At 49.3% G+C, this 27741-nt stretch overlaps 1 protein-coding gene across 1 annotated transcript; it reads right to left on the minus strand.

Annotated features, from left to right (window-relative positions):
* Window positions 1–5365: 5365 nt before the first annotated feature.
* On the minus strand, window positions 5366–26806 carry MOB3C (MOB kinase activator 3C). The gene is made up of 5 exons (XM_079314324.1): window positions 26366–26806; window positions 25689–25857; window positions 18919–19418; window positions 10072–10274; window positions 5366–6952 (listed from the first exon to the last, which is right to left on the minus strand). Exons 3-5 carry the CDS (start codon window positions 19334–19336, stop codon window positions 6923–6925), a joined length of 651 nt encoding a protein of 216 aa, XP_079170450.1. The 5' UTR covers window positions 19337–19418; window positions 25689–25857; window positions 26366–26806; the 3' UTR covers window positions 5366–6922.
* Between the last annotated feature and the right edge of the window lie 935 nt (window positions 26807–27741).

Below are 27741 nucleotides of genomic sequence, written 5' to 3' on the forward strand. Positions count from 1 at the left end.
CAGGATGAAAGCATGCTTTGTTCTTGCCACCAAAGTGGCAGCATAAACAGCAGAAGCATTGAAGCCTGCGTTCTGAGGGATTCACCCCTGCAAGTTGGTGCAGAATCTGATGTCTGAGAAGGTGCAAGCCCAGGAATATTTCTCCACAGCAAAGCCAGCCCCAGCTGCTGTTCCCCACAGGAGTCTCTGGTAGCCCATCCAAGCTGAGGATGCTCCTGTTTCCCTCTCTGCCCTGAGGGAAGGGATTAGTAGTCTTTGCTCTCCACTAGCTGCCCATCTATTTCCACAACATCTCAAAACCTTTAATCCTTGAATGGGTCAGGACTTGAGTCTGTACAACTTCTCATGTTGATCTCCACTTGAACAGGAGTAAAGGGTAGACTGTGGGAGTAGCTCACATCCAAGCAATCACATTCTGACTCTCAACATCTAGAACTGTATCAGCTCAGGGGAAGTCATGTCAAACTTCTGCAGAGTATTTTCTAATTAAATTCATTGTGGTTTTGAATTCCCATCCATTTCTTGTTGTTCTGCCTTTTTCTGCTGGGTTAAAGGGCTTTTACAGAAAACAGCATCTTCTTACTGTGGGAGCAGATGTCTGCTCTCAAAGCAAGGTGTGTATACTTAACTTGTTGTTTTTCTGCCCCTTTTCTTCTTTGAAAGATAACCCAGCTGCACAACACACTTAACCAGAGGGCAAATCTTGTTTCAATCTAGTTTGTTTTAAAGCAGGAGGGGGAAACAAAATAAAATATAGAAAATATTTTGGTTTTCATTTTGTTGTTTTTAATACAATAGGTATGGTATTTCTGGGAAATGTTTATGCTAATATTGCAGGGCTGAGTCCCATATAAAGTGAAGAAGAAAGCACCTCCTCAAATGATATAATTAACTTATTAACTACAGTAAGTCGTTCTTCCACATCTCTTTTCCTTTTATTTTTTAATAGCTTTTCAAGTGCATGGCTGTTTTTTACCCATGCAACATGCAGCAGAGAAGAGAAGGAGCCATCTGTGTTGGCTGTTAGGCAAAATAAAAAATAATTACCAAAGCTAGTTTTGGTTTAGCAGTGTTACAAATGGATCACACTACTCTGGCCTATGTTTTACTACTGAAATTATTTCAAGCCTTGACTAGAATTATTCTGCTCTTATCTATCCACAGCCAAGCACCTGGATCTATATTTAAGCACCTGCAATCTATTCTGATTTTCAGGACATACAGCATGTACTGTTCCCTCTGCTGTTCAAGGAATCTGTACAGGCTCAGTTTCTCTGAAAATTTAGGCAGTTAAACCCAGAGAGGCTTATGCAATCACATTTGCCAAGATCAAGCTTCTGTATCATTCCTTTGTTGTGAATGTCCCTTCTCCACCCCCTAAAACCACCAGAAAAATAAAAATAAAAATAAAATAAAATTAAATTAAAAAAAAAAAAAAAAAAAAAAAAAACCAAAAAAACAAACAAACAAAAAAAAAAAAAAAACAAAGAGAGAAAGCACTGTTTCTTGCAGGAGACCTTGTGATTAATGTGTAGTGTATCAGTAGTGTGGGATATCTCCCGTTTCAGTTTCTGGTGATCTTACACGTGGTGTTTTGATGATATATTCCTATTAGAATGAACAGGGCAAAGCTGTCTCATGCCCTTGGGTTCCCTGGGATATTACCCACATGAGTAAGAACCTCTTTGGCCAATTTTTTTGGATGCTGCAGTTTTATTCCATGACACTGTACATGCCACATCTCTCTGAGCTGTCCAGAATTTTAGGCAGTATTTGTACATAGATAAAAGTCTTGGTGCCAGGGATGACCAACAGTCCAGACAGTCCATCTGATAAGTGAGGGTTGATAACTTCATCCTACCCAAGTGGGTTCCTCAGATATGAGATTGCTGCTGTGCAAGTGATCAGCACAAAAGAGGGAGACTCTCAGAGTCTTCTTTTTGTGCTTTTGTGCTTGTGCAGGAAAAGGAGCTTCTTTAATCCTCCTATTGCTATGGGCTTGTTACAAGATAGTGTAATATAAAAGTGTCTGTGAGTTTTAATGAATTTGTAAGTCAGCACAAAAAGGGTTTCTTGGGGAGAAGATTGTTGTCACTGCTGGAAACAGAAGTGGGAAGATGATTTTCCCTCTGAGTGGTGACATTTTCAAATGCAGAATCCCAATTTCATCTCATTCTCCTGATCTATTTAGGTTTGGGTTTTTTTTGCATCAGAGAGCAGTAATACCCAGCAGATTGCTGCTCGAGGATCACACAAATGGCAGTGAAGCTTCTCCTTCTAACACAGGCTGAAGAGTTGAACAGGTTGAAGAATGCTTAAAATATGGATCCTCTCTCTTTATGGTTGTTGCTCCTGGCAGCAGATTGTTAAACACATTCCACCACTTGCTAAATATGGAGTGCCCAGCAGACAGCACCTGGACTCAGCTGTGCTGTAAGGAAAGCCCTACAATCCAGGATTCCTGCAAAGTACTAAAATTCCTTCAGGTTTTTCCCACAACACATGGTTTGGAAGAACAAGTGCCAAATACATTTAAAAGCAGTTGTGGAGCTGCTGTACTCACTCAGTATCCAAGGGGGATTGCCTGGGCAGTGCTGTCCCAGCTCTCCTCCTTGCTGCTGAGGAACCTGTGGCTGGCCCCATTGGTGAGCCAGCTTGGCTGGGTGGAAGGATGGCTGAGCTCAGCATGGGGACAGAGCAGAGATGATGGGGCAGTCCAAGTGTGGCCAGCACTGATGACTGCACAGGCAGTGAGTCCTGCCCTGTGGGTGTCAGGAGCAGGTGACATCACCTGCAATCCCCAGTGCATTAAGGTGCCTCATTGGAGATGAATGGATTGTGTTCCACTGAAACCTTCAAGAAATTTGCAGGCAGACCATGCTTTTGTTTCCCTCACAGCCACCTCTACAGCAAGAAATTCTCTTGTGTGAAAGAACTCATGGAGTTCTGTTCTCCAAGCAGACGTGGCATTTCAGGGTCTCTTTACAACAGGGGCCTGAATGCTGCACTCTTGCTTCAGGGTTTTGCTGACATTTCTGAGTCGTTTGTCCTTCCCTGACCTGCATGAGGGAATCTGGCCAACCAGGCTGTGTTAGCAAAGCCACCACTCCCCAGAAAGTAAAAGCTGCACACATTGAAAGAAGCACTCCTGTTAGTGTTAGCACTCCTGCTAGTTGTTAAAGTCTTTTGAGTCATGTTAGCTCAGTTCCAAAAGAGTGAACAAGGAATTAGCTGAGTACTAAGTGGGATTAACCTGACCTAGTGTTATTAACCCATCTCAACCCTTTCTGATCCGGAGTGGATTCGTGGTCATCTTCCAGCACAGACAGTTTTTGAACCCTTGGAAACAACAGATTCTAACTGTCTGCTTTTTTGCTCTTCCCAAGACTTCTCTTACACTTGACAAACTTTTATCAGGAGAGGAATATCTCAGCCCAGATGGTGTCATGGTTATTGTGAGCATTTATCCAGGAATGTCCAGCCTTAGCTCGGGCAGGTTTAAACTCAGGAGCCACCACTCAGACAACCCTCCACAACCATCCCAGGTCCTGCCAGGGTGGGTCAGCCTTGATCCTTGCCTATGCCTGGCCAAAGGCATTTGCTTCACTGGCTGAGCCCAAGCCCTCTCCATAGCCACATCCCTGTGGCAACTGGGAAAGCAGCCATTATGTTCCACAGAGCCCTTTTTCTCCCGTCCCAAGCTATTTCTAAATTCCTTAATGTCTGCAGATATTTCCCAGCACAGTCTGTCCCATGCCATCCTCTAGCTGACCTGGTCACCAGCAACACAGCCTTTTGTTCAGTTCCAAAGGAAATGCTGGCTGCAGAGATGAAAAACAAAATCCTGGCAGTAGCACATCTGCCCTTCATCACAAGAACCAAGGAATTGTGCATAGGGACAGATGAGTCTGAGGCACCTGGCAGACAGCTGAGCAGATGAGTCATTTGAGGAGCTGGGGCTAACAAGTGATATGTGCATATTTAATATATCCCAGGATTCCTGTCTGCTTTCAAATTGCTCAGGGATGTTTGTTGAGGCTCTGGGGATGTTGGAGCTTCACAGGCACACTTGAGACTCCTGAAAGGAGCAGTTTGACTCAGATACTTATCTCAGCACTTTCTGCTTCATCAATATCTCAGGCCTTAAAGTCTCCAGGCTGAGAGGCACTCAGATGGATGAGGACCTGGGGAGTAGTTCAGTGTCTTGGAGAGAAACAAAAAGACCTTTCTGGCAGTGAATGATCTCCCTTTCTAAACTGCTTCCAGTTACTGAAGACAGTTGTCACAGCACGATCATGGCCTTTATTTCCTTGAGTGAACCAGATTAAAAAGGGAGACAAATGAAAAAAAACCACAATGAGACCTTAGAAATTATTTCTAAATTGGTGCTTGAGATGAGTCTGTGAGCTAATCTTTCAAAAATAGTGTTTTCTGTTCCACAGGAATCTATAGGAGCTCCATGGTGTAGAGAAGATAAACAGGAAGCATTCCCAAAGCAGCAGGGTTGAAATCCTCAGGCATGGTTTTGAAGTACATTTCCCTTTTGCAATTCATAGTGAATAAATGACTTAGTGGAACACATTGCCTCAGGACCATGGTAAGGACAAAAATAAAAGCAGGCTTCTGTGTTTCATTTATTTATGGAAATTATTTACACCACCTCTTGCCTAACCAAGGAAGGTTAACACTTTCTCTCTGGGTAGCTGTTAGCTGATTGCACCATTCCTTTGCATTTTGTTTTCCACTGCCCAAGTTGAACCTCCCAAGCTGCAAATTGTTGCTGTTGGTCACTGCCTCACCATCTTGCACTGTTGAGAAGAGCTTGACTTTGTCATCCTGGTACCTCAGCTGGAAGTAGCTGTAGGCTGCTGCTATCAGTTCATGCCTTAGACCCCGCTGTTGAAACAGCTTCTCCATAATTCCCAGCCTTCCCAGCTCCCAGAGGGTGCTGTGCATTGAGTCCAGCCACACTTCACTCCTCAGCAAGGTAGAAACTTCTTGACAGAGCTGTTGTTGACTCGTGCTTCTGCTCCACAAACAATTTGTGCCTGGTTCTGATTTCTGTGAGGAGGCAGGAGCAAGTATTCCAGGACTTGGACACCTCTGCAAAAATACTGAGTAAAGCTCACCACCATGAATTGCTGGGAAAATGCCTTCAGGGGAATTCTGGTGCAAAGCCTGCAGGGAGGATGCTGGCCAGCAGCACTGGCCTCTGTTAAGCTGCTCTCTGAGATGCAAGCTGAGGTCTCAGCATGGCACTGAGATCCATCAGTGCTGCAGCTCTCAGGGGAAAAGCACTCCTCAGGTTATCCTTGTTCATTAGGCCTGGTTAATACAGATGGATCAGGGAAGAATGAAGTACATCAGGCTTATTAATGTTTCTTTAATTAGTAACAGAGCTAATATGTTTATTCGATTATTTTACACAGAGAATATTGGAATGATGTATCAGGTGATTTTGTGTTCATTTTGCTCTGTTTTATTTCCATGTAAAAATATATGTCTGGTACACAAGATTAAAAAAAAAATAGATTTTCACAACAAAATAAGTGCTTTGAGCACTAAAAATTCACTTGTGCACTTTAATGTTGTCCCAAATATTTACATTTTCTATCCACATCCCCTCCCTACCCCAAAAGTGGGCAAACCCCAGAGTATAAATATTATCTGTGTCAGATATAGAAAACTTTCCCAGAAAAAGAGCAGAAAACACAAACATGACAATTCTGTGGCTCAGACAAATTGATGTTCACTCCCCTAAAACAATAAAAAGGAAAAAATAGAAGTATTTTTCTCACAATTAAAATGGCACAGGGAACACAACACTAATTATCAGGCACTGCAAACAGAAGGGGAGGAAATTGTGAGACATGATACCTTCCAAGGGAGTAAAGGCACAGACCAGGTAGCAATAGTATGCTTGCAGATGGTCAAAAAGGTTTAAGAATCACAGAATAATATTATATTGGAAAGGGACCTTGAGAACAGAGAAGTGTCTCTTATGAGTCCTTCTTCACCTGCTGTAAGGTTGGGTAATGGAAAACCAACAGTTTCTACAACCAGCATTTGCCCATCTTGAGCCAAGACACATCAGGAAATGCTGACATGTTGAAAATGTTGTTTTCTGGCAAGAGTTTCTTTGCACCACTTTTTGAGACTTTCTCAGGTAAACTGTGCTGATCACACTGGATAGTGACCCAGTTCACCTCCTCAGTCACTTGCCATTGGTACAAGCAGTATTGGATGCATCTTAGAACATAATCAAGTTCCCTCTTCCAAAGGTGTTTTCACATCCCTTGAAGTGAAAAATGGTCCCTTTGGTAAACCATGAATTAGGGCAGAAGGAGATATTCACAGCTCATGGTTAAAAACAGCACATAACAACTAACCATGTGAAGGCAGTGGGATGAAATGGCATCAGCTTTGCAGGGCTGATCTCAGGTGTTACCACAAGTCCACTGCCTGTGGAAAAGGTAACAGGCATTACCTGGTGGCCAAGGTCACACCTGATCACAGGCAGGAATTGCTAACAAAATATTTGGAGATCAATAGAGCTGAGGACAAAACAAGAGGGAAGGTCACTGAAAATTTGATGTCAGACATGGGATTGAGTCTTAGAAATCAGAGTGTGCAAAAGTAAAACCTTTTGGAAGTAAACCAGACGTGCCTCATTCTCCAGTAAGTCAGTGGCTTTCTAAAACAGGAACCATACAACAGAGATTAGGATCTATTAAAAGAAGAAAAGTCTGTCCAGAGGTTCTTGGAAAACTTAGGATTCAGCCCTGGCCTGAAGAGGCTTTTCTGCAGTGTTCATAGGAGCTGGAATGCCCAGAGCAAGTCCTAGTGAGTAGCTCTTCCACCACAGGGTGTCTTGTCCCACTAGACTCTGAGTGAGCCAGCTGAGTTCATCTGCCAGAAGACTTCAGTGGCAAATCCGTTCTGTCATTTCTTTCTGCATTGAAGGGGGAGAGAAAAAAAAAGAAACATTAAGTGCAAAAGACAGGTTTGAGTAGCACGATGTGTCAGGCAGCTTGGGAGGTGTCCAGAACCAACCCAGGGAAGCAACTGTGGGAGTGTTGGAGAGCCTTCTTCTATGTCCCATGACAGCTCTCCTGGGAACTCAGCTGCCTCAGCAGCTCCATCCTGGCACTCTCCCCAGTCTCTGTGGCACAAAGTTGTTTTGACTGTGCCCTAGCCTTGAGAGCAGTCCAAGGAAAGAGCTTTGGCTGGGATGTTGAAAGATGAAGGTCCTGCTCCTGGCTCAGCTGCAGAGCAGCCAGACAAGGTGAAACCACTCTCAGAGCCTCTCTTTGCAGCCTTAAGGAGATGGGACATGGAGCTGCTCCCAGTTCTCACTCCAGGAGCTGACCACAGCTCACCCAGAGGAGCTGTGGTTACAGCAAGGGATCCCACAGTCACACTGCAATGCAAATGAGTGCTAATAACAGGGTCCACAGGAAGCCTCCAGCAACACCAAGCTCTGTTTAGGATTACAGACTGTTTTCTTTAGCCAGAATGGCATCATGTCAGCTTCATTAGGAAGGTGTCCAGCTTTCAGCTGGTGGAAGGTGGTATTTGTCCTTGCCTTAAAATGCTCAACTAGTATCTTGAAAATCCTGCAGTGAGAAAACTGTGATTCTGGGTTTGTGAATCTGTGTGCCCACAGGTGCCTCCATGGACTCCAGAGGAAGGCTTGCACATTAAAAGGTGCAAAATCTATTCCAAAATAGACTGGAAGTAGGACTGGTCCGTGGAGAAGGAAGAATGCAACTCTGATAAAAGAAAAACTAGGAAAGGAGGATGACCCTTGAGTAACCCAATAAAAGGCCCTTTAGTTATATAACCAAGGGAGACAGAAGCAGCAAACACTGATCTTCAGTGCTGGGAACTTTGTTTTTCAAATCCACCAGGGACAATGGCAAAGAGAGGATTTTCCTGTAGGAGTGACATGCAAAATCACTTGAGTGAAAGGTTGATGCTCTGCCACAAAATCACATTGCAAACAGGAAATGTTTGCAAACATCTTGGAAGGAAAAGAAGAGGGTGAGAGGACTGTGCACATCCTCTTGCAACAGCAGTACGCCCACTCCACTAGCACAACACCAGGCACAAAAGCAGCCATGAACAGGAGGGACTGCAGTGACCAGTGGGCTGATAGGTCACCAGTGAGCTCCTCAGACCAGCTCCAAATGTCCAAGGCATTCCTCACATTCAGGAAATCCCCACAGTAAGCAGCTGGACCCCTGCCAGTGCTGCAGCCCAGCACCACAAGCTGCCCTCATCAAGGAAATGAGTGCAGGGCTTCTCTCCAGCCCCACGTTCCTTCACTTACTGAGAGTGAATCACTGCCTTTTGCTAGTCTGCTGTACAAAGGATCTCATTCTCAGTTCCCAAGATTTGCTGCTAAGAAATCACATCCCACAGAAGCTTGGCAAAAGGGAAATTGAAGGAGCAAAGGGAGATTCAGCCAGAGGGAAGCTTAGAAGTCTGTCATGGGGCTCATGGGGACTAACAATGCAAGGTTAGCACAGCTGTGTGGGCTGGTGAGGCAGCCTGGTTGCAGGACACTGTCATAGACATCTAAAGCAACACTGCCTGAGGGAAGGAGCCTCTCCCTCCTCCCTGCTCCCTGCTCCTTCCTCTCAACCCTGTGGTCGTGTCTGCTTGAGGCTTGGATGGCAGGCAATGAGACACAGATAGACCAGGGGCAAATGTGTCTCATTTCTTTGTAGTTTGACAGTGGTTACATCACACAGAATGAATCTGTTCACCTGAGATTTATGCAGACCCATCAATCATCTCATGTTGCATGTGAGTCACTGGCATTGAAAGCCTATTTAGCAGAGTCAGCCTCTGCTTTGGCTCCCAGGTGTTAATTATTTACATTAGCAAGCAGCAGTCCAAGGAGATGACAGTATTATGGACAGTGCAGCAATGCTGAAGAGGTTTGTCATTGACAGAGTACAGAGTGATGCTGAACTGCCATTTTCTGGAGCTGAGGGCCATTGTGATGTGTTACAGTTGAATTCTACAAAATAATTAAAGTCGATACTGTTGTCCCCCGATTAGATCATCTTTCCATCCCCCTACATCATGATTAGAGCAGACAGGCAGAAAATCAACTGAATGAAATGAAAGCAGAGGAGTAAAGTGCTCAGCATTTAGAGGCAGGGGCATCTCCCCCTCCTCCTAAGCAAGCAGCTGGGACTCTTTGGCTCTTTCTCAGATTTTATCCTCTTGGTCTTCCCTGGCTCTCTCCTGTTGGATATGGCCTTTTCTGCAACCCAGCCCTTATCAAACCATGCAGACTACTGGGTTTCCTATTAATTCTTTCTTCACTGCAGCATGTCCTCCTTAGGTGAGACTACACTAGACCTTGTCTGTGACAAACTTGCTTCTCTTACAAAACCAACTATGTGCATTTTCTAGTTTATGAGCCCTGAGCTGTCTGGCCTCTGCTTCCCACAAATCCTGCTGTTGTCAAGGTCTCTCACCTTCTGCCTGGCTAATTGCTTCCCAAGGGAGGCATAGAGAAACTGGGAGATCCAGTGAGGCCTCTCCAGCATGGCCTTGACAGCTATTGTCTGAAGCTGTGTCCTATGGGGGCTTGCGTTCCCTGCAGCCTCAGTGTAACTCACACTAGGATCTCAAGCAGGGAATGCTAAAAGAAAAACATGGAGAAGAGGCTTGGGCTCAAATTTGACTCCTGAAAGCAATGTGGGCACAACTGGCTTGAAACACTTTGATGTGCAAATTGCATTAGAGTTACCAAGTCACTAAGGGGACACCACCCTGAGGTGGCCCTAAGGGTACTGAAGGTCACTTCACAGACATGACAACAGAGGCAAAGGTTAAGAAAGGATCAATAGTTTCCTTGGTGCACCTGGGAATTTCTTTCTTGGAGTATTAAGGCTGATGGTCCCAGGACAGAAAATATGACTGTGAGTCTGAGGTAGGGTGGCCACAAGAGTCCAGAGAGGGTCAGCACTGCTCAGAGCCCAGCCCCAACCCAGTGCTGTGCCCAGCCCACACCACTCACCCTCCACCTCCCCGTGCCAGGGCTATCCTTACCAAAGGCTCCAGCTCCCTGTGGTCAATGAGGCTGAACTCCCTGATGAAATAGTAAAAGTGCTTGTAGCAGGTGTTGACGTGAGCCTCAGCACCCATGTTGATGATGCTGTCAAAGTGGTGGATGTAGACATGGACAAAGACACGGAAGAGGCGGGTGAGGATCTTGGTGCAAACTTGCTGGAACTGCTTGGGGAAGGGAACACCTGCAAAGTAGAAGCAAATTGGAATATTTGAACATTTCCAAAAAAACAAACAAACAAACAAAAAAAACCAGCTAGCATTTGCATGTCTGAGTCGTGCTTGACAGGCAGTCACAGATTGCCCAATGCCAAGAGTGACACTGGGGCAGTGTGCCATTGAGCTCTTCCCACAGAGTCCCTCTGCCCAACCAGCAATTTCACACAGGCATGGGCTCAGGATTTGGAGAGCTGCCATAGGAGAGAAGATTCCTAATCCATTTGAGGAGGCCACAACTCTCCACATCTGGCTCAATCCAGAGCAATCTGGCAGAAGATCCTTCTGCCCTCTCTCCCTGCCTTTCCCCTACAAGCCTGTGCATGCACAACTAAGTCAAATTGTATTTAGCCAGGTCCATGAACAAAGCCAAACCATCTCTCACCAGAAAAAATACCTTTCTCTGAACTCAAAAGCATGGCTTGTACTGTTTTCCTTCCCCCTCACACCTCAAACATCACTTCTGCTGCATCAACAGAAATGGGTGGGGTTTCTGCCTTTTTCCTGATCCTTATTTCAATAAAATGTCTCATTAAATCAGGAAGAAAACCGCCCATCTTAATGATGTTTGGGTTGTAATTTTATTACACCTGTATAATCCTGAGATATCCTCACAGGATGGGACCCACCACACCTGGCTCTATACTTTCAGCTTTGTACCACACAGGGATGAAATGTGAGATATTTCCACCCTTTTCAAAACACACTCCTATCACAAGGAAAATCTCAGGGTGTGATACCATCAGTGCCAGCAAAGCTTGGGGTAAATCCCTAAAGGAAACATGGCTTTGAAACACTAAACTTTTTGGTGGCTGGCTTTTGTTTTTGTTTTTTTATTTTTTTGTGAGGAGGAGAATGAAACAACTGATACTTGTTTTCCTGAAGCTTCTTCCTCTCCCCAGAGCAATTCAATGCAAATACACAAAGAACAAAATAAAAACCTCCCTTCCCACGGTTGTACCAGCCTTCTCCCTCAGCTTCTTATTAATGCAACACATAACCTCTTGAAAATCCTTCCAAACAAACTCTGCTCAACCATGGCCAGCTCACACGTTTTGTGCACAAGAAAGCATCAGCAAATCTCTTAGCTAAAAAACCAAAATTAAAAATTAAAAATTAATTTTATCTTTGAATCTTTCTCACCAGCCTTGCTAGGCAATTAAAACTGTTTTTTTTCCCAAAGGCTCCTGGCAGTTTTGTTTCCCAGCAGCAGGGCTGAGCCCCTCTTCTCCATGGGTGGTAAACACAAAGGATCCTTCCAACATCATGTATGGAGCCTGTTTTCAATTGCCAGGGCTGGGCAGGTGTTGGGTTTGAAACTCATAAAAGAAAATTATTTTTGGTGTAAAGCAGAGTCACCCTGAGCACAGCCCAGTCTCCCTTTCCTGCATGCAGAGTGTTGGAGCAGAGGGCAGGGCTGAAGTACCTGTGCCCGTGCCACATCTGGGTGTCCCAGCCAGCACTTGGAGAAGGACACAGATCTTGGCTCAGCATCACACAGAGAGTTGGTTTTGGTCTTTGAGATTGATTTGTGGCCACTGCTCTGCATAACCACGAGCACACAGCAGCCCCAGGGCTGCTCCTGCATGACCTGTTTCACTGACAGCTCTGGCAGATCCCATAGGACTTTTCAGGGAAGGACTTTTCACATCTGGCAAAGCACAACCAGGCTATGCCAACACCTTAGAGCTGTGACTGGAGATCTGCTTCTGCCCAGCACCCTTGCCTGCTGGCCTGACAGAGGCAGGGATCAGAGAGCTCTCCAGGTTCCCCTGCAGTCAGGAGGAACATGGCACTTCATCAATGGCTTCATTTGAGCCTTCTGCACTGGGTGAGGATGTGCTGAGCAAATAAAAGCTGGAATCACCCAGCTGGCGACTCAGACATGCCCCTGCAGACCAGCTTTGAAGAACTGGTTAAAAACCATTTTTTAAAAATAAAGCTCACCACAGTAAATGATTGCTGGTAAATGCACATTTCTGGGCACTGACTGGGGAATAACCACTGCTCTGGACAGGCTGTCATTGTCTGGGAGCAGAGGCAGCTGGAATCTCAGCAGGTGCCCAGGAGCAGGCAGAGAGGCATTTGCTGCCTGCAGTTTGTCCCCCACCCCAGTCACCAACTGCCTCCCCAGTCAAAGCAGGAAGCGAGGGAGAAATCTGACCTGACCATCACCGGGAATTTATTGCCAAACTGCAAAGAGTGATAGTGAAGGAAAGCAGCAATCCTCATCCCAGTCCTGACCTGAGAAGGAAATAAGCTCAGAGTGACAGCAGATCAAACAGATCTCAGGCTCCCAGGGCTGACAGCATCTATGGTGCAGATCCTGCTGTCAGATGGGCCACCTCCAGACACGGCAGAGGGTGACAAGTGGCTTGCCACAGCTTTTGTCCTGAGGTTAGTCAGGAATTGTCTTGTCTTACACATCTGTCACCAGCGAGTCCTCATGGACATGCTGGCAGCTGGGAGACCTAGAGAAGACAGGCCTCCAGCTGCATTCTGGGTTCTCCAAAAGCAGCTTTTGCATCAGGGAACAGGGATTTAGCTTAAATCACAGAAACAAAGAATAGTTTGAGTTACAAAGGATCTTTAAAGTTTAGCTAATTAAAATCTCGTGGTCATCAACAAGTATAGGAGTTGCTGAACTCCTAAACCTAATGATATATGGTAGGATACCATCAGGCTGCCAGGACCTTCAAGCTCATTTCTGAACTACTCAACCACTGTGTTTCCTATGAACCAGGAGCATGGGAAGCTCCCAGGAGCTGAGGCTGAGCTGCCCTTCTTTGTGTCCTTCACCAGGTGTCAGTGTATGGCTGTCCCCTCCAGGCATGGCCAGGCTGTGGTGCTGGCTGCCTGTCACTAGTGGATTTCTGCACGTCCCATGTCAGGACTCATCCCTTACTATGGTCCTTTGGGACCATTCTGCTCTGGCTCTTTCTCCCTGCAACACCCCTCTGGCTTGCACACCTGCCCAGGGAGGCACAGCAGGGTCCTGCTTCCTCTCCCTGCAGCCACGTCTGTCTCCTGGCCAGGACCCTCAACACAGGCTCGAGGTGCCTGACTGGACCCTGCATCTGGCACAGGGCTCTGTGCCAGCTGATCAAAGCACTTCCCCGGGGAAGGAAGCAGGGCAGATATCTGATGTGCAGATTGCCTCTGCCAGCAGTGGTGCCTCGCTGCTGATCTCCAGTGACTTGGAAAGACACCCACAGCAGCCCCAGCAGCCACTGGCCATGCTGGTGGGGAGCTGAGAAACACCCCATGCCCTTGGCCAGAGCTGAAAGAAGAGGGTTCTGCAGTACAGGCTGCAGCTGAGAGCAGCAGAAGGATCTGGCACAAACACAGCTCGCCCTGGGTCAGGCTGCTGGCGCAGCGGATGTCCAGCAGACATGTGACATCCTCTCCAGCACGGGAGGGGACAGGCTGTGCCTCCTCCCTGCAGCCTGTCCCAGCCAGGGGACAGCCATGGGGCAGGGATCTCTGGCCACACACGCCTCTCCTGCCCTGGCAGGTGCTCAGCTGCACTCTGAGCACTGGCCAAGCTCACTGCCATCCCACCAGACCTGCTGGGAGGGGTCACTGCCACACACATGGAGGGGCAGCTGCTCCTCCCAGGACTCCCACCTCCCTGCCAGGATGGGCCAGGCACAGCCAGCACAGAAACCCCACCAGTGGCCAGTGCACTGGTAAATGGCATTTGGGAGTGGGGCACTGGTGGCCCTTGCTTAGGGGACTTGCTCCATCTCAGAGGTGGTACAAACCAGGGACAGTAGCAGATGGATGAGTGGGACAGGCCCTGCATGGCTGAGATGTCCTCAGCAGGCCAGGGGAAAGTCAGGAAGGACCTCCAGGTTAGACAAACTGCCCCAACTGGGTGACACTGCTAGGGTTTGCTTCGCCCTCTCCAGCCCTGCACACCTGCAGGGACCAAAAAAACACCATCCTAGTTCATCCCACTGATGGTAGTCTAACCACCCCAGGGGGACAGCAGAGCATCACAAAACCCACCTGGGCCGATTTAAAAGCATTGAAATTACCTTTAATGCCCTGGTGCTTGCCATCCAACAACCTTGCAGAAAGAAGCAGCAAGCCCACAGTCTGGCAGGCAGCAGCCACCCTCTGACTCTTCTAATGTGATGTTTAGTTTAGATATTGGGAAGAATTTCTGCTCCAAGCCAAGGCAAAAAGCTGTAAGTACAGCAGGTACAATTTCACTCCAAGCAGAGTGACTCACAGCCCTGAAATGAATTGGCACCTTTAGTTTGTCTTGGACATTTTGCTTGAAAATCCCAAGATATGATTTAAAGCTCCAAGGAATCTGTTTCCCCCACTCTGTGCTGACTGCTTCAAAACATAAGGAAAGCATGTGTAAAAGGAAATGAAAATGACAGGTAACAAAGTGCCTGTGCTTAGGGTAAGGGACTGCCAAAGGGTCCTGGATCATTCCTGCCATCTCCTATCCCCAATACTTGTACACCAGCCAATTTAAAATTTTCATGATGAATCAGTACTGGGAAGCTATTTTGCTTCTTGGCAATCGTATTTTTTTCCTCTGCAAATGCAGTAATTCAGTGAACTTCGTGATGAATTGTTGTTGTTATTTCTCAATTTCATTTTGGCCACTGTGGTGTTCAGTGATTCATTTTTCCTAAAAATAAGTCTTTAAAACCCTGTTTAAAACTAATGGCATGATGGCAGCTGCAAGCTGGCGTGGTATTAATTTCAGAAGAAAAAAAGCTGGGGAAAAAAAATATGTAAAAAAGAGCCAGCTGAGAGAACACCAATAATTACCTGAATTCTGAACATTTTTCTCCTGTTGTTATGGCAAGAAAGTATCAGATAATTTCGCACCAGGTTTTCTCTGGTTTTTATAATTGTTTTGGGACTATGCTTGAATGACAGGCTTGAGTTTTGAAAAGCTTTCCAAGAACTGTTATAAAACCTCCTGTGGCCGGTGCTCTGTCGAGCCACAGGCAGATCTGGCAGAGACCACGGGGTGTTTCTGGGCTGGGGCTGCTCCAAACCCTGTGCCTGCCCTCATTTAACAACAGGCAGGTTTCAGCAGCCACCAGGGTGCTGATGGAGGACACCTGGCCTTGTGCAACCAGCAGCCTGATGCTGTGCTGACCATGGCACAGCCATGGAGCCTGGAATCCCTTCCAGCCATCCTTCCTCAACATAGCACTGCCCAGCAGCAGCTCCCTGGCTCCAGGCACCACGGGGCAGAGTGATTACTGGGAGGAGAGGATATTTTCCAGGTGATAATATGTTCATGTGGCCACTCACTGAATAAATTTACTGATATAGTTTTACCAGCTGGTGAAAGTACACCTGCAGAATCATTTATTCTTCTCCCTGCATGGGAAAAATGCCTGTTCTCCATTTAAATGTATTTTTCAGGACAACTACATTGGCTGGAAGAGTGGAAACAAAGCACTAGCATGCACCAAATGATATGGGTTGTCTGGGAAAGCTGCTGCTTCTGTAGATTTATAGCCATCAGGCTGGCATAGCTCATGCCATGCAGGGATTTGTCTCATTTTAACTGGCTGACAAACAGGTTCACTCCAGGGAAAGGATTAGACAGTGGGATGGAGCCCTGCAGGTAGATTTCCCTGGGCATGGGGAAGACACAGTATCTCCCCCAACCCTTGCTGTGGTATGCAGGGGGCTTGGCAGCCCCCCAGACCTGCTAATAATCTCCACCATAGGGATTTTATACTGGTGCCACCGGGGGCTGCAGTCCTGCTGTTCAACTCTGCCAGGTCACAAACTCTCTGCTGGTGTTGGGCTCCCTTCCTGCCATGTCAGATGCCAGCTGTCCCTCTGGCCTCACTGCAGAGCTGGCAAGAGCTCTGCATCACACAGCTGGGCTAAACCAAAGGTGTTTGTCACTCTGCTCCCCTCCCACCTCTGGCATGTGGTGAAGGAGCAGATGTTTTAATGTGCAAATCAGCTCTGGTCACTGGAGCTGTGAGCATTTACCCCAGCCAAGGACTAAGCTAAGGACCCTGTGAGCCCACAGGTCAGTGAACCATCTCTGCTTCTTTCTAGCTGGGGTGAAAGCTTTCCCCCTGTGACCCATGAGATACCTCTCAAATGTCAGGAGCCTACCAGCATGCCCTGCTAAATCACTGCTGCTCCAGTCTGTGGAGGATGCTGAGGTTAGCCTCCAGCAATGTTTGTGAGTTTGGGAAACACTTGCAGCTTCTAAGAAAAAAGTCTGTTTTGTCTGTGATCAGGTGATCTTAGCCAGGGAAATCTTTGTGCTGGGGCAGCTTTACTGCACATGGCAAAGAGGGGCTGGGGGGAAAGCTGAGATGCACAAAGCTCATGAAAACACCAGCTGAGATAGTGGGCAGCTGTGCCCAAGGACCTCTCCAGCACAAGCAGGAGTGAAACAAACCTTCATGCTAAATCCCATCTCTGCTGCACACATCCAAGAGTCTCACCACAGCTCTCACCACAGTATGACATTTGTAATTTCCCCTCATCACCTCATCAAGCTCCTTTCCCCTCCTTAAAACAGCTCACATCTCCTCTGTGTCCTCTCATGCCCTATTCCCCTTGTCCTGGCTCTTTTCCCATGGTCCTGCTCTTTAGGAGAGAGGTTAAGCACCTCTGTTTGGTCACCCTGGTCACTGTCTTGGGGTCCCACATCCTGGCCAGCCTCCTCTGTCACCCTTCAGCCAAACACTCCATCTTCTGAAATGCCGGAGCTGCCAAGCAATTACCCAGTGAACAAGGCAGGCCAGTGAAAGGCAGATAATTGGGGACACACTGATGACAAAGTGCCACCAGCTCCCTCCTCCCCCTGCCTCCCCCAACAGCCTTTCATGTGTTTTACAGTGCAATCTCAGCCTGAGTTCCCTTTCACTTGTGTGAGACCAAAACCACCAAGATAGGCTGACACAGGGCCTGAAGTTGTTCTGGGGACACAAGGGTCCCCACCACAAAAGGGCTTGGAAAAGGGACCCCAGCAACAGCCTTGGAAGAGGAAAGAAAGGGGTTTGACCCATGTTCACCTACAGTCGTCCTGCATCTCCCCCAGGACTGCCCCCAGGCTGAAACGAAAGGAGAAGTGGAAACCAGAGGCACCAGCCATCCCTCCCCATATCAGGATGTGCTACAACTCAGAGGGAGAAGTGCCAGAAATGAGGTGAAAACCACCAGGACCATCACTGTATTAGGCTTTTGTGCCTCAGAGAGATGTGGGAGAGCAGAGGATGCTGCAATGTCCATCCCATGGCTGCCTGCTTTCTGAGATGTTAATACTCCCTGCACACCTTTACTCCCCAGAGCAGCATCAAACAGCATCACATCCCAAATCCCACCTGAAAGGCATGAAACTGGATCAGGACACTCCTTTCTGGCTGGAGGAAAAACAGAGTAAATCCACATCTGTGCCTGTGCCTTGAATGGCATGCAGGTCTTCTCCCTGGGGACAAGCCATCTCAGGAAGAAGAGCACCTACCCTGTTTCCTGTGCTGCTGTCTCACCCTTCAGCAGCAGCAAGTCTGTGCAGGCAGGATGAACAGGGACTTTTCTGTCCCCAGCAGAGCTGGGACTGCTGGCCCAGAGTACAGCTACATGTACAGCACAGCCAAATGTGGCTACAACAGTGACTAATGCCAGCTATCCCACACAGACCATTTTCTTCAATGTTTCCCAGCATATTAATGAAAATCTTGATCATAAGCTGCACTGATTTCATATAGCTCTGTCTGCTTAGCAAACAAAAGAGGTCAAGCAGATTTGCAAAGCTATGCCTTTCCTCCCCTGCCAAACTCCTTAAATCTTTTCTTTACAGTCAAGTAGCTTCAGTTCCATCTGAAAAACAGCCTCTACAAGGCATGACCTGAGACTCTGGAAACCCCATCAGCTCCAACCCCTGAACTCATCTCCCCAAACGACAAAAAATAGCTAAGTAGCAGCTAACATCAGCCTTGGCAGCTGCTGAGCATTGCAGGTCAACAGCACAGGGGATAGCTTGAAAGCTGTGTTGCCTTTGGCAGCTGCTGCAAGCTCCTAAGGCCAAGCTTTTTGAAGAGGTACATTATAGCCTCTGGGCCTTGGCAGTGGCAAGGCCACATCCTGGGGATGGGCATCTCTGCTCAAGCAGTGCCTCAGCTACATAGCAAGATGTGAGGTATAATCAGGGCTGAGATAGAAAGGGGCTGAGGAGTGAAGCAGCAAGGGTTGGATCTTGGAACCATGAGTGTAAGTGGAAAACCAGAGAGATATTGACTTCATTAGTTGAGAGGAAAGCAAGGATGTCATGACCACTTCTAGCCAGCCCTGCAGCTCAACCTCTCGAGAAAAGGCAAGGAAGCTAATGACCTACCAGCCTTCATTTCTCACAAACACAAAGTTCAAGCACAGAAAAGGAGAACATTGTGATCCACATCCTCTAGTAGCAGGATGAGAAATCCCAAACTCAGTTTGGAGCTAAAGGGTGTGGGACAGACACTGAGAAACGCCTGGAACAGGAAATGCCACAACACTTCGAGTCACAAAGTTCATCAATACCAACCCTGAGGTGCACCAGCAGCTTGGGAACCTGCACCATTCCAAGCCCAGCTTTCCTGCAGGGAGCCAGAGCACACTCACCTATCCTGGTGGGGAAGATGTCCTCGTTGTTGATGAGCATCTCGATCCAGTCCATCAGCATGCACATGTACTGCGGGGCCGACAGCTTGGTGGGCTTCTTGTACTTGCTGTCATCCTGCCACCTGTACTCGTACTTGAGCCCCCCAGACATGATGGGGCAGCTCCTCTCGGTGCAGTACTCGGACATGGTGCCGTAGATGAGGTTGATGCGGTTGAAGAAGTCCACCACGTGCACGGCGATCCAGTCGTTGATGCTCTCGCCCGGGGGCAGCTGCACCACTGCCCTCAGGTCCAGGCCGGACTTGAGCGAGGCCTGGGCTTTCTTGTACAGCTCAAAGCGCTGCGTGCCCGGCTCGAACTTCTTCCGGGGACGGAACGTTTTGTCTTTGTTGAAGACTTGCTTGAGACACAGGGCCATGGCGGGCAGGGCTGGCCAGGGTGAGGGCAGGGGCTCAGAGCAGCGTGAAACCCAGGGCTGGGGTCTTCATTGAGGGAGGTCTCTGGGAGGAGACAGAGGCACATTTCAGTCACACATGAAGACAGCTGCGGGTGTGGGCACGCTCGCAGGGGTTTGCACTAGGATGCTGGCTGGCCCCACTGCCCTGACAGCACATGGGGACACAGATTTGGAGTGAGCTTTGGCCCCTTCACACCCACCAGGCTGACCTGGAGCTGCTGCTGCCACCTCACACAGCAGCTGCTGGCACTGGAGAGCCACGCAAGGCTGGATGGGGCCAACAGATGGGGCAGACAGATGAGCCCCTCCTCCCTCCTGAGCATCCCAGGAGCTCACCAGGCTCCAGCCAACCTCTCCCCTCCAGGCTTTTACCAACAAGTGCTGCAATAAAACAAGAGCCATGATATCAGCAGAGCTCCCCAGATGGGGCAGTCCCACTCTGGTGGCCTTTTCCTCTCCTGGCAGAGGGGAGGCATCTCTTTCCCAGGCACTTCTCTGTACAATCCCTGACCCTGCAGCAGTGGCTGGCAGGCGAGGCCCCGGGGACCGCGCTGCGAGCGCAGCTGGCTGCTGGTTCACACAGCCCCAGCATCAATGGGAAAAGGGGGGATTATTTCTGTTGTTCTGCCTGGTGTGTTTGTCCAAAAGAACAAAACCCACATCCGAGGAAGGGAAGCGCAGCCCGGCACAGCAGAACACACTGCCAGGACGCCGCCGCTCTCCCGGCGCGCACAATGCCCGCGGCACCTTGAGGGGCTGGGGCTGGGGCTCTGGGTGACTCCAGGGCTCAGCAAAGTGCTGAGCTCACCCCTTCCTGCCCACGATTAGCAGCACAGATGAGGGCTGTATTCTCCTTTTCCTCCCTGAGACCCAGTGGAAATGCCATTCACTCAAAGCTGTCCTGAACAGGCTGAAATTGTGCATTTTGTTACCTGCCTTAACCACCAGTGGTTGTTAATGTGAGACCAAGGCCTCCTTGTGCTAAATGCCTTGCTGAGGCTTAGGGAAAAGAAAGTCTTCCAACAGCCTCCCCCTATTAGGAAGAGATGGAGAAGCAGTTAAGAAAAAGGAAGGAAAATATTTATGGAAAAGGGAAGTGACTGGCCCAAAGTCACAAGCAGGAGGGAATGGTGCAAACCTTAGATGAACATTCACCATTAAAAAGACAACTTCAGACAAAAGCTTGCTATTTAAATTCTGTTTTCTAAACTCAGTCCTGAGCCTGAGGCAGGTCCTATTTTGTGATCAGCTAAACATCTCTCAAGTGAAACCCTCTGCTCCCCTTAAGGCTCACCCCGGGGTCATCACTGGGAAGCAGTAGGACCTAGTGATCATCCCAATGCCTGCAGGATCTGCCTGGTGGGGATTTCTGCACTGCAGCCAGCACGTGTAAAACCCTGTCATGGATGCACGCCCTGGTGTGGATGGGAAGCCCAGCACAAATGCCATTAGTGCACAAGCACAGCCTTTCCCATAGGCTGGAGCCAGAGCTTTGCCACCCTAACACAGCTCACAGCATAGTGAAGCCCCACCACGCTCTGCTGTACCCAGGTACAAAAAGAAGTGTGTTTTTAGGTGTTTTCTGCCCCACAGAGGAGTCACAGCCATTACACAGAGTTATGCAGTATGACTTCAACACCAGGGTATCTGCAGACCTTCCCCATCTCATGTTGCTGGGTGGGATTTCAATTGCCACATCCCTGACACCCTCATTTATTGCCTCAGGGCAATGACTGGGGGACATTTCTTGGATGGTTTTTCTTCCCCAGCTCCAACCATGCAAAGAGCTTGTTTCCCACTTGAAAAAAAGAGCATGATCTTTCCAAAATGCCAGCTGATGAAGCCAGCATGATGTCATGACTCCTCTCTGTCCCTTGGGAATGGCCTGTGCTACAGCAGTCCTTATGGATCCCGTGGGACTCTGGGCACTGCAAGGCTCTAAAGAAAAGCCCTTATCCAGGACTTCCTGGATTCCACATATTCAAGCACATCCTGTTGATAACACCTCTAAAAAAAGCCTTCTGGGGAGTTTGCTAACACAGAACACTTTCAAAAATATGTATGCATACATACATATATATTTATATAAAAGCACTGCAACAGGGATCCTAATTTAGTAATGCAGGAAGTGCTGGGATACCCTCAGGATGAGACACTCAGCAGGCTTTGCCCACAGTGCAAAGTAGGAGTGATGGGGCTGAGCAGTGCCTGGCCCTGCAGCCAGGTTCCCCTGGAATTTCAGCAAGGGAAGTCATGCCAACAGACATTTCTCTATGTCACCATTTCTGCTGGCCTTGGCTCCATCTGCTCTGCTTCAGGAGCTGTTGCTGTTTGCAGACTCTTCCATGCAGAGACTGGGTTGTTCCATGGTGATGAGCAGCCATCCTAGCAGACAACATCCCATCAAACATGTCACTTACAGGGGCTGACAGCTGTGAAATCAGCTCTCTTTTAGTGCCTCACACTGCAAGTCCTCCTCAAATATTGAGCTACTGACTGGGAAATAAACATCTCATCTGCTGAAACCAGACCTGAACTCATCTACAACTGCATCCCTGCATCATCCACAGCTGGCTCTCTGTGTTACCCTGCAAGCTGCTCTCGCTCATCAGGCAGGTGGGAAATGTGCTTTGTGGTTCAACACCATCTGAATAAAACATCAGTTAAAAAAAAAAAAAAGAGCAACAAAACTGCTAAACATCTGCCAGGTGTTTTGCTATCACACATCTGTTTGAGTGGGAATGGAGAGTAAAACTCATTGCTGCCCAAGTGCTTGGAGCTGACCTGTCCCTGGGCCAGCAGAGGATACCAGCACAGCACTGCAGCCTCTCAGTCCTCCAGGCAGCAATCTTCTTTTCAGGATCCTCATCACCACCACTACCAAGTCATTAAAAGACCTTGTTAATCTTTACTGGAGAAAAATGTACTCCAGAAATTATATTTAACACAAAGCCAAAAATACATCTTGGGATTTATGACCTGAAAAAACATAGAGAAGCACTGAGCCAAAGTACACATTTGTTCTCTACCTCACCTCAGAGCTTTCACTGCCTAGAGAGATGGATGTAGAGGGAAGTAAGGGGGCAGTGGTGGCCAGGACCAGGACATGAGATCCCAGCTCTGGCCCTTGCAGATTCCCCTCAGCACCCACCTGTTTTCTGGGGAAAAAAAGCAAAATCCTTTGTGGATGGATCCAGACACATCCTGAGTCTATTTGGTGGAGAAGGGCCTCAGCCAATGCAAAATCAGATTTTCCCAGTTTCCACCTTAATGCATCTGACCCGATTGGTGCTCTTCCATCATTGACCAAGTATTTGGGGCAGATCCATGTAAAGAGATGGAAAATGGGAAATCTTCCAAGGTTTATGGTACAAAGTTCAGCTGAGTCTGATGTTCAGGGCTGTCGTGTTCCTAGAAATCATGCTGTGGTCCACTGGGGCTTGGGGTGGGGCAGGAGATCTCTCCAAGCCCTAATCACTGCTCACACTGCCTGTTTTGGGAAGTCCTAAGGGCAGAGTGCCATCCAACAGGCTCAGACAGCAGCTTCCTACAACATGACCATGCAGGTCCCACCCCAGCCCTGGCAGCAGCCTGCAGCTCTCTGCCCTCATTCCCACATGCAAAATCAAAGCTTTTCCAAGGGGAACCTTGGCAAAGGCTGCAAACCCTCTTCCCCACACCACAGTTCCCATCACAGAGCAGTGCTGGTGCTCTGGGGGTCCACAAATCCCTTTCTGAAGCATCTGCAGATCCCCAAATCAAACCTCATCCTATGCTTGGGACCAGACAAGGAGTGAAGCAGGTGGAGCTGGAGACTTGTCCTGCTGTCACCCTGTGTTCCCACAGAGGATGGTTGGAAGAGGATGAATGAAGCTTCTGGGAGGAAAGAGACTGACATATCCCATGGGACATCCATGCCATGGTGTCCCATCCACACTCCCAGAATAGCCTTGGCTTTGAGGAGTTTGGCTACAAACCCAGCTGAGTGGCCACAAATCCCATCCCTGTCTATGAAGGCTGCTGGGCTTCAGTCCTGCCCCTGTTTTTGCTGCTGGCTTCAGTCCTGCTTCTGGTTTTAAAAGCAGCAGCAGAAGCAAAACTCAGTGGGGCTTAGCAAGAACCAAAAATGCACAGGGTTAAGCTGTGCAAGGACAAGGCAGAACCACTGCTGGGGAGGTAGCAGGTATAGACATGTGAAAAACTGATGTCCTAGATTGCTGGCAAGTCCAGAGATGAAAGGAAATGAACTGGATGGGAGGGATGCAAGTTCAGGGTCAGACTTACTCCCTAATTTCAGGTTTGAGGGTTGGGTTTTATCTAAACTAGTTTCTTTCTCTTTTCTTCTTTCTTTCTTTCATTCTTTCTTTCTTTCTATCATTTGAAAACCACAGAGAAGCACAAGGTGAAGGCTTTGTTGTAAACTAAAAACAACTCTGAAAGGCCTGTTTAGAAAACAGACAAAACAAAAGGGAAGAGCAGGCAGAGCTGTGGGAGAGTGGCTTCCTCCTCACAGTCCTGCAGGCATGGGGGCAAGGTCACCAAAGGAAACCTCTGGTTTTAAGTCCAAATAACCTTTAGTCAGAAACCCAGCAGGAAGGATCAGATGCACTGCCAGACTCCTGGATGGTGGTCACAGTGCTGGTCCCTGGCTCCTTGCCTCAGTGTCCCCAGTTTCAAAACTGATCTCCCTCTCCAGGATCCTTTATATTAAGGGCTGAAACAGCAAAGGCTTTGCATGTGTCTCTGGGAAGCAATAACAGCCATGAAGGGTAAGGAGAAAGGGCAGCTCTGACAACTCCCATGGCTCCAAGTGCATCCTCCCTGGATCCATCCCAAGATAGTGACACACTGGCAGAAGCATCTGCCTGGAAACTGCTGTGTTAGCAGCACAGTCCAACCCTCATGGGCAGTGGGAGCACTGGGGAGCACAACAGGGGTCCAGCACTGTGGGCAACCTGCAGGGAGACTCCACCTCTCACTGCTCTGGGAAGAGGCCAAGGAGGCAGAGCGCAGACCTGTCCAGCTCCAGGCACCTTAGAGCAAAGTGTAGATTAATTACCACCTCTCTCAGGCTTCCCTGGGGGATCTTGTCTTTGGGGAACCCATTTATCCATGGGTTCTCTGCTTCAGGGGATTCCTATCTCCCCACCACAGGCAGTGTGAAAGTCCCACCCAGCCCCATCCCAGATGGACGAGGAGGACAGCATCAGCTCAGCCACCATGTGGCACAGCCCTGAGACAGACAGACAGCCTCCAAATGGACAGTCTGCCCAGAAACCAGCTGGCTCCAGCTAGCTTTTCACTGCTTTAGGAAGCCTCACTCCCTGGCTGAGGAGTCAGCAGCCCTGTCTCTGAGCTTCCCTTCAAGTCCCAAAGAAGTCCAGACTTTGGTCTTCAGCCAATCCTAGAGCATCTCTGCAAGCAGAGCTGCTTCTTGGGACTCATGCCCCAAAGACTTCTCCCAAGGAACCCTGAACTGCAGACACTGCAGCCCAGACCCAGGGAGGGACTGTGGGCAAACGGTGCTTCCAGGGAAGGGAGCATATTCCCTCTTTTTATAAGCCTTTCCAGCCTTGTAATCATCTAAGGAGTGGGGGCTGCAGAAGGAGGGTGCTGGGGAGCAGAGCCCTGGGGCAGTGACCCCACTCCCTCTGTGCTTCCTGCTGGAGCCAAGCCCCAGCTGGGCTGTCCGTGAGAAACGGGGTTATTGGCTGCTGATCCCAAATATAACCTAAACGACAGAGAATTCCAGGAAATAAGCCAAGACAAAATGCAGGGAGGGGGATCAAGGCCCAGAACATGGGCTGGGGGAGCTGCAGAAAAGCCCTGGGCTCACAGCAGCATCTCCCTGCTGCCAAATCTTCCCGTGCAAACGCCCCTGGTGCCGCAGAGACGCATGAGAGCATCCATGAGCACAAATCCCTGGAGCAGAGCAGGACTCAGACCCCCACACTCCAGCTGGGGACAGCTGCCAGCAGGAAGCTGTGCTGGTGCTTCCCCCAACTCACATGGTGCTTGGAAATCCCCAGCTCGTGAGAAACGGACCTGGATGGCTTCCAGGAACAGGACTGCTTACACCCGCCCTGCAGATGTCCCCTGCGGACCCCAGCTCTGTCCTGCTCCTTGCCCTGCCTCCCTGCCACACCAGCAGCAGACCAGCAGCTCTCTGGCACAAAGGCACAAAAAAGTTTTTCCCAGATCACACAAGACACCTCCAAGCAGAAGAGCAAAGCAGCATCTCTCCAGGTTAGAGGCAGCATGTCCCGTTCATTTTAGGTGTGATACCCAGTGGGGCTGGGGGCTTTTAGGGTACCTCATTCCTGGGAGCTGAGATCTCACTGTTGCTACCAGTAACTTGCTGTGACTCCTGAAAAGGTGTCCAATGGCCTCAGTGGTGTTCAACAGCTCTGCTTCAGTCCCAAAGGTGATTACTCTGTTGCCATAGCCGTAATTCCAAATTCCAGGAGCTCCAGGCCCGCGAGCTCAAGGAAGAAGACGAGAGGAGATAAGCCAGCTGTGGAAAACCCATCTCAACCGCTTGTTCTCACCCAGTTCTCCCGCCCACAATTTCCCACCCTTCCTCCGACACGGGCAAAGCCGCTGCCGGGGCTGTCCCGTTGGGGAAACGCCTGTGCTGCCTTCTCCTGCCCCTGCCTGTTCCCCTGTCCCCCCGCCTGTCCCCGTACCCCTGCCTGTCCCCTTTTCCCCTGCCAGTCCCCCTGCCCCCGAGAGACCCGTTTCCCTGCGCATCCCGTGCCGGTCATAGGCACGGATCCCTGCCCAGCATCCCCATAACTGAGGATCCCTGGTATTTACACACTGGCTGCTGAGCTGGGGAAGAGCCTTCTGCAGGCGTCCATGGCCCGGCTGGGTGAAGAAGTGCTCCTTTCTAGACTAATGCCACCCCAGCTCTTGGCCATCTCACGCTGAAAAGCACGCCAGGAGCATCCCCAGGAGCGCGGTGCTGGCTTTTCACCTCCCAGGACTCACCTCATCCCCCGGCACGGCGGCTTCCAGTCTCCAACAAATCCCTCCGCTGCACTTTCTGCTCTTATTCAGGAAAAAAGGGGGAAAAAAATTAAAAATATACAAAGTCCAAGGCAGGCTCTCTTTCGGGACTGTTGGGGATCGCAGCAGCAGCAGCGGCAGGGAGAACTGCCTTGGTCCAGCGCTCACTGGGGTTTCGTTAGAGAAACGGGGGCCGAGGGTTTTTCTCTGGTCGGTGATGTCACATCCTGACCCTGCCGGCAGCTCCAGCTGTCCCTGGAAAACCCGCTCGGAAGCGGGGCTGCCAGCCCGCCCCATTCGCGGGCTGCTGGGTGGGCACGCACCCAGCCAGACCCGCACCCCGCAGCATTCCCGCACGCTGAGATCCTCCCTGGCGACCCTCCCGTGCCGCTGCCTGCCTCCGCTTCCACAGGACAGCAGGGAGCTGCGGAACGGAGATGAAATCTTGGGTGTTTTCCCCTCCTCCCCCCATATTTTCAGTTTGTCTCCCTTCACCCTTCCCCGCTCTGCACACACACAAAAAAGCAGCCGGGGGTTTCCGTGCCAGGCCAAGCTGGATGCCGTCCAAAACACAAATGACGGAGAAAGAAAGAACGAGAAAAACTTTCTCTGCACAGAGCACTTACTTTCGGTCTCTGTCGGAGGTGGGGTGAGCTCTGCAGCTCGCAGCTCTATTTAAATCCTGCTAGCAAAGGCAAGCCCGAGCCAGCACGCCCGGCGCCGGCAGGAGCGGCCAGCCAGCGTGGGATGGCTTGGCAGGAGCCGGGATCCGCTGCGGGGTCAGAACAGAGCGGGTGGAACTCCGGTGCGCGCCCAGGGTGATGCTGGGGGGTGTCGCAGCAGGGGCAGGCACAGCACGGCCCCGACACTCGCGTTCCCTTCCTGGCACGGTGACGTGTCTCTGCCCGGGGATGAGATGGGTGATGCTCTGGCTTTACTGAAACGTCTGCAGATTGTTTGGCACCGGCACAGTCCTAGTGAGGGAAACGTTTCCAGCCTTTCTTACATGTGTGTTAAACTCAGGTCAAGCCGAGCGTTTGCAGGTGATGGGGCGAGCTGGAGAGTGGGGCACAGGGCAAGGAGGATGTGGCTGATGGGCACGTTTGCACAAAGCTGAAGGGTTTAGGATAAGGGTTTGATTTCCTGAACCCTGCCTGGCATCCCCTGGTGCTGCAGCAGTGCATTTATCTCCCCGTGCAGCCTGTGCATCCAGCAGGATACATCTCTGTGGAATCCAGACTCCTTTCCCCAGAACACGGCTCCTCAGCTGCACGTGATGCCAGGGTTTGCTCTTGAGGCACAATATTTAGATGCACTCTTCAAAAATAAATCCATTCAACAGCCTCCCAGACCAGCCA

Source organism: Erithacus rubecula, assembly GCF_903797595.1.
Source record: "Erithacus rubecula genome assembly, chromosome: 10".
NCBI lineage: Eukaryota > Metazoa > Chordata > Aves > Passeriformes > Muscicapidae > Erithacus > Erithacus rubecula.

Bases quoted from the DNA above. Each gene is read 5' to 3' on its own strand.
- MOB3C (XM_079314324.1), bottom strand. From the start codon at position 19,336: ATGGCCCTGTGTCTCAAGCAAGTCTTCAACAAAGACAAAACGTTCCGT. The intron at 10,275-18,918 runs GTGAGTGTGCTC...TCTACTTTGCAG, and splicing joins CATCTTCCCCACCAGGATAG to GTGTTCCCTTCCCCAAGCAG. The intron at 6,953-10,071 runs GTAAGGATAGCC...CCTTCAATGCAG, and splicing joins ACAGGGAGCTGGAGCCTTTG to AAAGAAATGACAGAACGGAT.